This window comes from Magnolia sinica, chromosome 7 (genome assembly GCF_029962835.1).
Source record: "Magnolia sinica isolate HGM2019 chromosome 7, MsV1, whole genome shotgun sequence".
Taxonomy (NCBI): domain Eukaryota; kingdom Viridiplantae; phylum Streptophyta; class Magnoliopsida; order Magnoliales; family Magnoliaceae; genus Magnolia; species Magnolia sinica.
The window spans coordinates 77063113-77077675 of record NC_080579.1 but is presented as its reverse complement, the minus strand read 5'-3'; the positions used below and the strand labels follow the sequence as shown (position 1 = coordinate 77077675).

General features: G+C 41.1%; 1 protein-coding gene across 5 annotated transcripts in view; it reads right to left on the bottom strand.

Annotated features, from left to right (window-relative positions):
• LOC131251469 (uncharacterized) overlaps window positions 1-14563 on the bottom strand; it is a 66513-nt gene that overhangs the window by 22619 nt on the left and 29331 nt on the right. For all 5 annotated transcript variants that reach the window (XM_058252188.1, XM_058252185.1, XM_058252187.1 and 2 more), the window contains exons 4-5: window positions 4997-5075; window positions 4782-4863 (exon numbers count right to left, since the gene is read on the bottom strand). In XM_058252188.1, coding sequence (XP_058108171.1) covers window positions 4782-4863; window positions 4997-5075 — 161 coding nt within the window. The remainder of the gene's footprint in view (window positions 1-4781; window positions 4864-4996; window positions 5076-14563) is intronic.

Genomic DNA, 14563 nt, shown 5'->3' with positions numbered 1-14563 from the left:
ATACGATGGTGTCTACGGAAAGCAAAAGCCGAGAGGAAATCTTCGATGAAATACAAAACAAGAGATGGATCAGGGATGCAGTTGGCCATGTTGGTCGGTCAGTGGGCTTATCATTTGGCAACAGGTCAGAAGACTACACTGGCCTTTTCCAATACATTGAAAACAAGGGAAGACCCCTTCCCCCATAAAAAATGCTGCTATTTATCTATGGGGGGAAGACTCACCCTCATTAAAGCGGCGCTGTCCAACATCCCCATTTATTTCATGTCCCTGATCAAATGTCTGTCCTCAATCCTGGATCGTATTGATAAATTGAGAAGAGACTTTTTATGGTGCGGTAAGGAGAATCAGAAGAAACTCCACCTGTTGGATTGGAAAGAAGTCTACACCCATTTCCAAGATGGTGGTGCGAGCATTAAAAGCCTAAAGATAATGAATCGCGCCCTTTTAGGCAAGTGGTCTTGGAGGTTGGGATTAGAGACGGACGCTTTATGGAATACGGTGGTCAAAGGAAAATACGATTCTTCCCCTGGGGGTTGGTGGACAAAAGAATCCTCAGTCTACAGAGCCTCGTTTATCTGGAAGGGTATCCTACGCGCTAAGAAGGCAGTCGTTGAGAATATTGGTTTTCAGCTAGGGAACGGAGCTGCAATTAGATTTTGGGACGACCATTGGTTGGGAGATACGGCCCTGAAAAACAGATTCCCTAACATCTATAGCATCGCTGTCAACAAAGATGGTCCAATTCATTGCTTTTACATACAGTCCAATTCTGGTTTAGTCTGGGAAATAAACTGCAACAGAAATCTGCACGACTGGGAGGTTAGTGAATATGTTGATTTGCTCAAGTGTGATGCCGATCAGGGAAGAGCAAGATAAAATCTTTTGGAAGAGGGATAAAACCGGCCTTTTCTCGGTTACGTCTCTCTATTCGTTTCTCTCTCCCCCCGCCTCCCCTGCAACCCTTGCTTTCCCTTACATTTGGAAATACTCGGCTCCCCCCAAGTTTATCTGTTTTGGCTGGCTGGCGGCGAAGAATCGGATTTTAACGGTCGACAACTTAAAGAAGAGAGGCATGCAACTCGTCAACATTTGCCTTTGTTGTATGAACAGTGAGGAAATGGTTGATCACTTGTTGGTCTACTGTTCGCTCATTTCCTAGATTTGGCTGGACTTCTTTACTAGATTTAATATTAGCGGATGCATTCCTAACTCCGTCTCCTCCATGCTATCATATTGGCACGGGTTTAAATTGGGGAAGAATAAAAACCGTATCTAGAGAATAGCGATCCTCGCCATCTGGTGGGCTGTTTGGAAGGAGAGGAATGACTGATGCTTCAACAACATTCAATCATCGGCTCAAGCAGTGGGATCTTTTGCCAAAAAACTTCTTATCGAATGGGTGGTTAACGTGTCTGGTCTCAAGGATTGTAATCTTTTGTTTCTAGGCCTGAAACCTTGGTTCTGCTATCTCAGCAAACCTCTTTTGTTCTCTCTTTTTCTTTTAATATCAATCATTACTTCTTTTTTTCTTTTTTTCTTTTTTTCTTTTTTTTTTTTAAAAAAAAGAACCTTCGAAAACAAGGATCCACAAGCAACTCAGAAAGGATTGAACAAATTCCTTTGACCCATGACTGAAATGGAGATGAAACTTATGTTTTAAAAATACAATCAAAATCAAAATCTATAGAAAATCCTTGTTTATAAAAATTGAACCCTAATGTCGTGGCCCATGTGCTTCCCCAAGTGACCCAAATCCTGCATTCCGAGATTAACAGTAGGGATGCTTCCGCTGGGCTGATTCAGGGAACGAGTCTCCTTGGCTAGTTGGTGTTATAGAACTTGTTTCCATTCCCGCTTCCAGCTAACCGCTCGCAGACACTCCAAATCCTTAAAGGGAACCGGGTGTCTAAAGACCTTCAAAAAGTCTTCTACGATGGAGATAGACCTAGTTTGCATAGGATTTCTCCCTAACTCTCCTCACCGGATCACACCAACCAAGAAAAGGTCTTTTGTTTCAGTTTGACCTATGGTCACATATGAAATAGATGATGGGAGACCGTGCGGCACTCGACTCACAAGTCACAACCTCTGGTGAATGAGTAAGCCAACCACCCAATTGTTAACCAAGGTAACTTGAATAGATGAGAAAGGGCACGCTAAAGGGTTGAAGGCAAGAGAACGTTTATTGCACTTGAACTTAAAGAGGGCTTGCAACTATCGAAATTGATTACAAATGAGGATCCCCTCCTCATATAGACCTAAGAATCCTCTAAAACCTTTAAATGGATGGTGAAGGCACAAGTGATTATCCAACAACTATGAATGCTTTAGAACCTTTGTAGAAAATTATACACTACCACCTACAAAACTCCCCTAGAGAACTCGAGAAAATCCTAGTTGTCTGGACACTACTCTACATTACTATTCTCTAGAATTCTCTACATACTATACACAAAACTCCTGGTGGGCAAGATAAGCAGAAAATGCTCTCTTAAAAAGCTCCTTAGAGATGATCGGCCCATGACAATCTCCCCCACTTAAATGTGTTGACGCCCTCGTCGACAGCTTGCCAATGATGGTCCGTGTCAATTCCTTGAATTGTCATGCCACGTCATTCCATCCTTGTCTCCCTTGATCAATTGTAAGGCTAGGATAATCCCAACATTGGCCTTTCCCTTACACAGCATCATATCATGCAGAGATACCTCTCATCCATAATGCTCACCACCCCAAGGCAGGCATTGAAATCGGACTCAGGAAGTCCGCGCCAAAGATACCAAGTCATCCAACGATATATAGTGGAGAGACTTGTCTTGACAACCCACCTACCAACATGTAGCTCCACTATTAGTGTTGTATGCCTTGGAAAGTCAATACACTTTATTGAACCTTATTTATGATTATGTGGAATGCATTTTATCTTCTCCCATAATTGTGTGGAATTGTGACTACATGTGGATATATTTATGGATTATTTGAGAGGGTTTCCTCGGTCTGTCCATGGGGAATATGAGCATGGAAACAATGGATATCCTAGACGTGGGAGAGTTGTGGGCCATGGTTCTTAAGTACACCTTAGAAATTCATGACTACTTTAGCGGGTTTGGGCTACCCGTGGTTATGTTTTGTAGTCATCTTGTGTAATGGGAACTAATGACGTGTTGGGATGGACAGTCTCCATCGCTGGACTTGTACATTTGCCCTACCCCACATGGGAGTGTTGACTATGTGAGTGTTCATCATGTTTGTGGGTTTTGGTGCTTAAGCCCAACTAGACACTTGCCCTCCCTCCCTCCCTCCCTTCCTTCCTGGTGTATGTGGTCCACCTATGGACAGTTCTCATAGGCCACACCCCTAACTGTATAATGGGGGCGTGAGCAAGCTCTTGAAGCACATCTTTATTACAATAGATCAGGGAGAATAAGTTGGAGGATTGACATCGGACTACTTCAATGATCAAGGGATAAATCTAAGGTAAAATCTCGATCCTTGATATCTATAGTTTTGGAATTTGAATGCTAGGATTCATGTTGGAATTCTAAATTTGGTTTTTCAAAAACTTTTATGCTTCAAGGCTTTCAAAAGCAACCAACATTGACGTCCTTGGCCAGACCCTAAATAGGTGTGGCTTATGACTAGACTGCCTTTATCTTGCATGCATGCTTTACCAACGTTGGACCTAGTCATTTCAACTCTCTCCAGTGATGAAGTTGTGGGTCGCCCTCGTATCCTCCATGGCCTAAGTGGACATGCTGTTAATTTGCACAACAAATACATCAATTCTCATCCAAGTGGCTTCGCCTCTATTTCCATTTGACACTACAAAGCACTTGCAAACCTGATCCTTGGCCCCCCGTTCTCCTCCTTGGCTTGGACAAAGTCACTCAAAACTCCCTTCTTGCTCTTGATAGAATTAAGTAGATGCATCAACCCAATGTGCATCTTCTCATTGCTTTCATCCTTGATCTCATCTAGCTTCATTGGGTGTTTAAAGCTTGTCTCATAGGGCAGTTCCTAGCGAAGTGATGCCCATCATCGATGAAGCACTTCACCTTCCATGGCTTGGACATGTTGCCTCTATCATGGGCCTATCAAGGCCCATAAGGGTTATTTAGAGTTTGCATGGATAGTTGGGAGCAAAAAAGCTCTAACGATAGATCATTTAAGGAATAGATGAATGGTGATTACAAATGTGGGCTCTCTACAACTCAAGGATGGCAAATCTGTGAACCATCTATTCATATTGTGTGACTTCACCAGCTTCATCTGGGAGCTGTGTCCTGATGTCTCATGGACGACACCAGGCCCTCTTTCTAATTTCTTGGAGGCATGGGAAGTGCTATGGCATCTTGCTTTGCTAGCCGGGGATTGGTCAAATTTGGAACAAGCATAACAAGTGTCTCGTAACACAGTGGTGCAAAGGGAGGATGTGTTTAGTTGGTTTGGGAAACCAAAGTTGGGTGGTTGCAGTGCCTAGAAAGTCAAGGAGAGCTGTAGAGATTCATCCTAAATTGTCTCGTAAATAGATGACTTACGGTCACCTGTTTTTTGTGTGCTGAGTTTTGGGCTTATTAATAAAATATCATCATTAAAAAAAGTGAGTAAACAGATTAAGAAATCTATTCATACTGATTATGCTCAAATAGTTCTGGCCAATTTCAGATTGCACAGAACCTCAATGTGTCCCATCAAAGAACATGAACTCATGAGTGAAATGTAAATGTGAATATAAGATTAATGGAACTCAGAACATCAATTTAACACCCTTATCAACTTACATTTCTCACATCTGCATCTCTGACTTCCAGATCAGTTGCGACCAAAATGAATTTCACCTTTGTGTTAGTCAAATACCCATAACTGCAAGGAGTACCACATGATGAGAAACCATGTGAAAAAAAAAAAAAATTAAAAATAAAATTGATTGAATTATAATGAGTAGGCCCCTCATAAGGCTAGAAACTCAAGAAAAAAACACACCCAACAAACTTACACTTTGTAGTTCTCAGTTGGATAAAGAAGACCAAGGAATGTCTCATTCAATGTTGGCCCACTTTTCCTTGGATTGTTTACTGAAAATTCAGAAAATAATAGAGTTAAACTGCCCTCGTTCCAGTGTACCATAAAATCAAGTATAAAATCGTGCCACATATTCAAGCAATCAGTCTAATGGAACAATGATGTATGAAAACAGAAACAAGAATGCCTTATTTCCTGAAACAGTATAGACAAACAACAAAAAATTAATATAAATTGGCAAAAAAATCCCCTCCAAAGAAAGATGGATGCCAGCCTCAAACAAAAGATAACTCCAAGATAAATTAGCTTCCCTAAGCTTTCCTCCAAGATTATGGGTTATGAATTGTGATTCAACCAAAGGAGTCTTTTTGGATGAGAATGACATGAAACTCCCAATAGTGGTTTTGACTCGTGGTCAACCCTGAAAGGAACTCAGGGGGTCCCCTCAATCACCCAAGGCACAGGAGATAACCCTTCTAGACATTGAAAGCCAAAGCAGAGCACATCTGCTCAGCCTGGCTAAATCCACCACCAACTGGACCTAAATTAGTGTACGGACCTGATTATTGGGCAGGGCGTGCTCATAGTGGGACCCACTGATGAATCATTTCGACCTTGCACTGTGCCGCATCTGAGTGTTTGCCACAAATTGCTTCTTCAATCTCGTGACAATGGCCTTGGCATTTGTAGCAGTATGAGTACTGTTGAGGTACCAAAAAAATAAAATAAAATGATGAATGATGATTAAAGGAAGAAGAAAATTAAGATTGAAGAAGGAAGGGAAATAAAGAAAAAAAATTGAATGCATAAGGTGTTGCGCGTACCCGCGCAAAGCGCATTGGTTGCGCGGTCCGCACAAACACTCTCATTTGTTGCACGCATCCGCACAACGTCATTATGACTAGGATGAATTGAATGGTTGGGATTTGATAAAAGGTGGGCCCCATGGCACAAAGATCGAGAGTTTGCACGTGTGGAGGCCTATAAATACGCCGCAAATTGATGGGAATAACAGCTGTCTCATTCTCAGAGGAAGTGGAGATTTCCAAAACTTCTTCATGAATCTCTATACAGTCCCAAGTATTCTGAGAAGTTTGATTATATCCTGAAGAAGATGGATGATTCTTCCTTCTTGAAGACGAAGCCTTCGAGTGTTGCATATTTATAGGTCAAGAGTTATCAGGTCAAATATGAAGTTTTGAGGAGTGAGGGTTCAAGACTTGGGAGATATCGAAATTTCTGAAGACTTTTTGCGCAAGAAGGGAAATGATTGCGCGAGAGCGCGCAACAAATAGTTGTTGCACGGAGACGTGCAGAGGAAAGATTTGTGTAGCAAAGAATATCTGTTGCACGGAGTTTATGCGCAAAGACGAGCGGTTGCGCGAGAAATTGTTAGATGGACAAGGCTTCCACAAGAGAATAAAGGATGAAAATGAAGAGTCGGCTCTGGTATTTATAGGGAAGTAGACCCAATTATAGGACCCGATTAGCTGTTGTGCAAGTGCGCACAGCGATGTCTGACAGAAGAAGAAATGGTTGACTTATTTCTTTATCCTAGAAAGGACAAACAAAAGGATCAAGGGGGCATCTGTTGAGGTTCAAAAAAAAATTATGAATGATGATTAAAGGAAGAAGAAAATTAAGATTGAAGAAGGAAGGGAAATAAAGCAAAAAATTGAATGCGTAATATGTTGCGCGTATCCGCGCAAAGCGCATTGGTTGCGCGGGTCCGCACAAACACTCTCATTGGTTGCGCGCATCCGTACAACGTCAGTATGACCAGGATGAATTGAATGGTTCGGATTTGATAAACGGTGGGCCCCATGGCACAAAGATCGAGAGTTTGCACATGTGGAGGCCTATAAATACAGCACTCCCCCTCTCATTTGGACTACTACAAGGATTTCGAAGAAGATTAGAGCTCCAAAGAAGAAGAAGAACTTGAAGGTATTCAGAAGAGAAGAAAGAAGAAGGATGAGAGCATGTCAGGCTAGCCCGCGCAACCACTGTGGTGTTGCGCGGGAACCTGTATCAAAGACCCGAGATGCTGTCAAAATGAATCGAAATACTAGTTGGCCAGCTTTTCTTCACTTCCAGCTTATCTTCAATTCAGAATCATGATTATGAGTTCAAGAAGAAGATACAGGATGATCAGATTTATACAATATTCCTCTCAATGAGATGAGCTAATCACAAGCCGAAACGCTGCCGGATTTAATAATCTAATATTCGGATTTGATATTCAAGCTTGTTCAATACTTGTATTTATTTTGGATATTCTATCTTAGAATCAAGGGAAATCAAAGGATGTAAACGAATTCAGATTAAGTAAAATTGATGATTGTTCTCTCCATCTTTTCTTTGTTATGATTAAGTAAGATAATTCCCCAAACGAAACACATTCGTTTCTTGTCAAAACAAAATGGCAACTCTGCTGGGGACTATCTCATTATCTTACCTAATATCGAATTATGAAGCTATTTAGAGAATTTCATCATGGTTTGGCGTCGAATAGCCGCCAAAATGGCGACTCTTAGCAAGAACATCCTTCCCTTCATCCCTAAGATAGAATATTTTATCATCCGAATACCAATTGAGATTTCATATTGTTATTTGAAGGATACAAGACAAAACTCCAAACAACCAATGGCAACCGTTACCAACAAGATGAATTTCTACTTCACAACGACTGGGTTCGTAATAGAATATGCTACAAATCGATCTGCGATTTGTGAAGGACGATCAACTGCAAGCAAAAATGACAAGTCTCGAGTTATGACCAGAGTCAACCATTTCACCACTTGCTCAGGATAATAATAGCGACTGGATTGTTGTATCATCCCGAAGGATGAGCCCGAAACGCTACAATTGCCAGAATAGATTTATCTCCAAGGAAAGCCAGAGGAACGATTACGCGGAATGTGGCCAGAAAGAATCCCGAACTCGCTCCTCCAGCATTATATTCAAGAAGATCTCTCTCCTCTGACACCACAGGACTTTCTAGCCCTATCTGTGACAAACATCCGATGACAAGAAAGGAGAAGGGCAAATCACCTATTAGAAATTTATCAGTTTCCATATCACCTCAGAGTACACCTTCAGAAGCTACATCTCAATCAGTTGAATTATATGGAAGTATAGAAGAATCGAGCGAAACTCCTCTCTCGTTAAGCCCGATTATGCTAATGCGTTGCCCTTTTATTCCGATAATGACTTCATCAAAGAGCAGAGAAGCCACTGCACATATGGCAGGAGTTAGTCAAGGTCCTCCACCAAGTGTCAACGAGCGAAAGGCCGAAATGGCAGAAGCTCAAAGAACTTTGATGGAAGAGTGTCGAAGCCTCCGAGAAGCTTTGGCTACCCTTGCTCATAACGTGGCTCAAGTGACGGCTCCGCCGGTAATGGCTACTACCAGTGTTCGAGTTGTCGGTATCGCTACAAGTTTCGCTGGCCAAAGATAAAGATATAATATCGTTATTGCCGATAATATCGCCAATAATCGGAAATGCAAGGAAAAAGGGGAAAACATGGAGAAAATGGTGGAATTTTTTAGTGAAACTTCAGGACATGCCTAAATACACATATTTGCATATTCAGGAATGAAAAAAATGCAAAAAGAATGCATTAAATTAGAAGTTTCCATTTAATGGGGGCCAAAAGGCATGCGTTGTTGTAAGAAATCACTCAAATAGTAACCAAAATGAGTTTATATAATACAAATGCAGCTGACACACAGTAATTAAGACATGTAAAAGTAAATGAACTCAAAGATGCCAAATCAAGGATGGATTAAATTATCCAATCAATGTGGTATTTGATACTCTGGCTGCGTATGACACTTGATACCTAGCGTTTGAAAATGGTACATGTGGCAAATTATAACATAATCTGAACCGTGTTTTCACTTCATCAAGATCTGTGTGACCTAATCAAGAGGTTGGATGGCAAAAAAGAGAAAAAAAAACCATTACAATGGCCCTATGAAGTTTTTAATGATGGCCATTTAATCACCACTGTTTCCTGTAGTGTGGTCCACCTGAGATGCAGTCATGCAAATCCGTTTCATTTTGGACTCATGCCTTAAAATTATCTATCAAAATAAATGGACGACATTGATAAAATATTTATCATTATGATGGCCCAACATAACATCGACCCATCAATCCACGGATACAAACAGGTGACACGTGCGCATCGTATTAATCAGTACGCTTATTGTACTGAGTCAACTGTGTGGGGCCTGATTTATGTATTTTATCCACCCCATCCATCCATTTTACAAGATAATTTTAAGGCTTGATCCCAAAGATGAAGCATATCCAATGCTCAAATGGACCACACCACAGGGAACAATGTGAATTGAACATTCCTACCATTGAAAAATCATTAGGGGCCACAAAAGTTTTGGATCCATGTCATTTTTGTATTTTACCTTCATCCATCTCCGTGTGATCTTATGAACAACTTGGATGACAAGTAAACACCACTGTGGGCCATAGTGCCTAGGAAGGTTTCAACGGTAGGAATCATTGTCCCCACTGCCTTGGCGGTGTGGTCCACCCTAGCTTTGGATCTGCCTTAGTTTTGGGTTCACTACCTAAAATGATCTCGCCAATTGGATGGACCATGTGGATATAATACATACATCATGGTGGGGTCCACAGAACTTGGTGACGTCCACACGCCACTGACGTTCGCACCCGCACACCACGCTAAAAGGAAGCAGAGCGTGTACCGAGTCACTTAGTAGGCTAAGCGTACCGAGTAAACTCTATGGGGTCCATCGTGACTTATTTATCTACTCCGTTCATCCATTTTAATAGATAATTTTTCGGCTTGAGCTTAATATGAAGTATATCCAAACTTCAAGTGGAACACACAATGGGAAACAATGTGAATTGAACATCTACCGTTGAAAATTTCTTGAGGGCCACATAAGTTTTGGATCAAGCTTGTATTTGTGTTTTCCCTTCATCCATGTCTGTGTGATCTTATGAACAGGTTGGATGAGAAATAAACATCACTGTAGGCCCAAGAAATATTTCAATGGTGGAAGTTATTATTCCAACTGTTTCCAATGGTATGGTCCACTTGATCTTTGGGTATGCTTAAATTTTGGTCTCAACCCCTAAAATAAGATGGAAAAACGGATGGACGGCGTGGATAGACTAGATACATTCACGGTGGGCCTAATAGAGTTTACTCAGTACGATAAGAGCGTACTTACGCACCCGTGAAAACCGGACGCGGATTAGATACTGACAGGTTGAGTGGCGAGACTCAATACACGTCACCAAGTTCTGTGGACCCCACTATGATGTACGTGTCGTATCCACAACATCCATTCATTTGGAGATATTATTTTAAGGCATTACCCAGAGAACGAGGCAGATCCAAAGCTTTAGTGGACCCCACCACAGAAAACAGCGGGAAGATTGATGTACACCGTTGAAACCTTCCTAAGGTCCACCATAACGTTTATTTTCCATCCAATCTGTTCATAAGGTCACAAAGACCTGAATGAAGAGGAAAAACAAATTTCATATTGATCCAAAACTTCTATGACCCCAAAAAGTGTTTCAATGGTAGACGTTCAATTTCCCACTGCTTTTTGCAGTGTGGTCCACTTGATAGTTATATCTATCTTATTTTTCTTCTCAAGCCTTTAGACGAGCTCGCCAAATGGATTGACGGTTTGGATATAACACATACCTCATGATCAGACCTACAGAACTTGCTGACGTGGTGTAAGGTACACCAGCCAATCCGCTTCCGTCCGTAGCTTAATCTGCGTCCTTATATCGTCGAGCCTCGAAATAAAGAAAAAAAAGAAAAAAGAAAAAAAAAGAAGAAGAAAACCCTGAAATTTCGTTCGGGAGGGATTCTTGCCGAAGAAAGGGGGTTTTTGAGGGAGGGTTTCGAAACCCTATACCATTACCAAATCGCGAGGAAATTCCCAAAATCGCTGATTTTTAGCCGAAATTTCAAGCTTCCAATCAAAAAAGGAAAGGGAATTTTGAGGTTTTTCTTACCTCTTTGCAATGTTCGAAGATCGACAGGAGGCATTCTTCCGAGCTGTGAGTTCCAATTAACCAGGTACGCGATCACTCTCACGTATTTACAAAAACAGCGAAATCAAAATGATTTTTGGATTTCTTTTTTCCTTATTTTTACCTATTTATTGAAAAAATAGGTTGTTGGCTACAATTTTCCATTGATAAGTTACGTGGTTGGTGGCTACGGTCGATATTCTTGGCGATAATCCAAAATTATCAACAATATCTCCAATTTTTTGCCGATAATAGGGAGAGACGAAAATTTGGGGTTTCGGTATTGCTAGACTAGTGACACCGATATTATCGGCGATAATATCGACATTTCATCAACAATTTGAACACTGGCTACTACGAATGAACCTGAACAACAACACGAAGGTTCGTTACCACATAGAGCAAGGTCACATGGATCTGCTCCCACAACAAGAATCATAACGCAAGAAGAAATGTGACAGATGGTTGCAGAAGTCGTCGGTGAATGTGGACATACTGGGAGGTTCTGCTACAGAACGCCATATCCTAAGGAAGTGGAGGACATACCATTCCCAGCCAGCTTCAAGCATCCAGATTTCCAAAAGTTTAATGGAGATGGATCTCCAGAATAACATCTAGTACATTTCATCACAACAATGGGTAACTTCTCCACTGTTTCACAAAACCGTTTGCGACTATTTGGATCGTCCCTGACAGGTAAAGCATTCCGATGGTATTCTAATTTGGCACCGGAATCAAGAAGGACTTGGGAACAAATGCAAGATACATTTATATCTAACTTCTTCTCATCAGAACGTGATGTTAATATTGCGGAATTAGCTTCAGTGAGACAGAGAGAGAATGAACCTCTGGAAAAGTTTATTGACAGGTGGAAAACATTGGGAGCTTCATGTAGACAGTTACCAGAAGAAAAAGAACAAGTAAATGTGTCTGAATTCTATGGAACCAGGAATTGCCTTTGGGCTCACAAGTGCTAATATAAGGCCCTTTCGAGATCTCGCAACAAAAGCACATGCGCTAGAACTGATGGCCAGGAAAATGCCAACATTTCAAATCAGAACAGAGAGAAGGGGATCAAATAAATCAATGGTAAACAGTAAACATTGTTGATCAGGAAAAGAAAAGAGGTGCCTTTTATAATAAGCGAGAAACAAGGAAAAGAGAAGATTCAAGTCATTATAAGGAACGTGCGAATGACAAGCGACCTCGATCGTATGATTATCACAAAGAATACGATTTTGAAAAAGAAGATGTTATACTGATGATGGAACAGTTACTGGCTACCGAAACCATCCAACTACCTCAGCCCAGGCGTTCAAAAGAAGTAGAGATGACTAAAGAAAGGAAGTATTATCATTATCATCGTTATGTGGGACATCCAACAAAAAATTGCTTTACACTAAAAGACATATTACAAAAGATGATAAAACAGGGTGAGATAGTGATAAAAAAAGGATGAAAAACGGGAGAGAAAAATAACGGCAAACATGGTTTCTACAAGGGATCTGTCGAAAACGTGGAAAGATAAAGGAAAGGCTGTTATGACAGGGAAAATACCATTTGCTACATCTCCCAGGGCAAGTCCCATCACGAATATTCAGTACTATCATTCACAACTTCTTGGTCCGTCTACTGGAGGAATTAGTCTAGAAGACTTGGTCTCCATATGCCAAAGAGAAAACGAGTCGGTCAAAGAATTCATCAATCGATGGAGGATAATGGGGGTATCATGTCCACAATTGGCGAAAGAAGAAAAACAAGTCATGTATGGAATGCATACAACCAGACATTGCAGTGGGTCTCGATGACTCAAAAATACAGACCTTTCAAGATCTGATCGTAAAAGCTTGCAATTTAGAAAAGCTCAACAGAAAAATGTTCAATCTCTATATGAACCAGATGTTTCAGGATTCTAAAAAGACTTCGGCTGGTATTATCCGGGAAGAAAGGAAAATGAAGAGTTATCGATATGAACAAAGAAATTTTGATGAAGTATAAGCAATTCTACAGTCAGAAAAGTAAGGAAAAGATTTGGACAGTCCAATAGTTTTGGAAGGTATACATTCGAAGAAGATGATATACTTCCTATGATGAACCAGTTATTGGCTGCATAGAAAATCCAGCTGTCATGGCCAAAACGCCCAAAAGAAATGAAGATAATGAAAGAAAGTGATTATTGTTATTATCACCGTCTTCTTGGGCATTGAACTGGGAATTGCTTCATCTTGAAGAAAATTTTACAAGAGATGATGGATAATTGTGAAATTGTCATAAGGAAGATGTAAGACGTAAGAGAAGATACAACGCGCAATCCTGATTGAAGACAGTCATGATTATCACATTCTACTATGGACAAAACTCTCGGTATCTTTCTAATTAAGAATGTGAGAATACAAGTATTCATAACAATGCCCAATGCGCCAAAATATATTACCTTTGAGGGTTGTTGCAATTTTGATTATGAAGATTATCAGCATAATATTTCTTAATCAATAGGGGGCAAGGCAAGTAGAAGAATGGGAGAGTTTTCTGTCATGTATTAGTCTTCTACTCATGTGAATGAATTAAACAAAAAATATATATATTATCATCAACACTGACAATATATCATTTATCAACTCATCATCCATGGCAGCGGTGATGGCGATTCATCATCTACGACAATGGAATGCCATGCGGAAAGACCTACCACAATCGGTAATATATTAAATATTATGCGGGTAGCAGTGAAAAGCCAGTGGTCCTAAAAAGCCCGCGAAGGCTATTACATGGTTAAGACCCATGTGGGCAGCGGTGTGTGCCCGTACAGCCAACTACGCGTGAGACCAATGCCGTTTGTATAGTTTCCAACAGCGCCACGAGGGAAGGTGAGAGAAAATGTCCTCTCGTGAATGGGTCTGACCTGGCAGACGAAGAAAAAGCAGGCTGCAGTGTGAGCTCTTTGGCTTGTCCATTGATAGGCCAACCATGCATAAGACCCCCTAGATTCTTGGTTTGATTCCAGTAGAAACTCATGAGGATGGGTTTTTAGTCTCCTCATCGATGGACTGGTGGCCTCGGATTTGGTATCTCAAGGTAGCCTTGTGCGCCCCATGAACTCTAGAGAGTTACTGTGGCCAACCTTGTGTGTAAAACCTACTGAGTTCATTGCCCCGGTAGCTTCACTGGGCCCCTCTGATGGATTGCGATTTATGAATTACCCGGCCACGATAAGTCCAGCAAACTCATGAGAGTTACAGAGACCATTCGCGTAAGACCCGACTCCAACATGAGTCTACGAAACTGTACTTGCTCCACTAGTCCGGTTGTGTTAAGTCTAGTTAAATCAAGTTTAGTAAAGTTATGGTGAATCAAGTCAAGTCCAGTCAATGTGTCCCAAATCGGTAACATATCGGCCGTAACGGCCGATACATAACGATAACGGTGGTACCCGTTACGCGATACGGGGGCATAACGAGCATAACCCCGATTTTGGTACCATAACGGCCGTT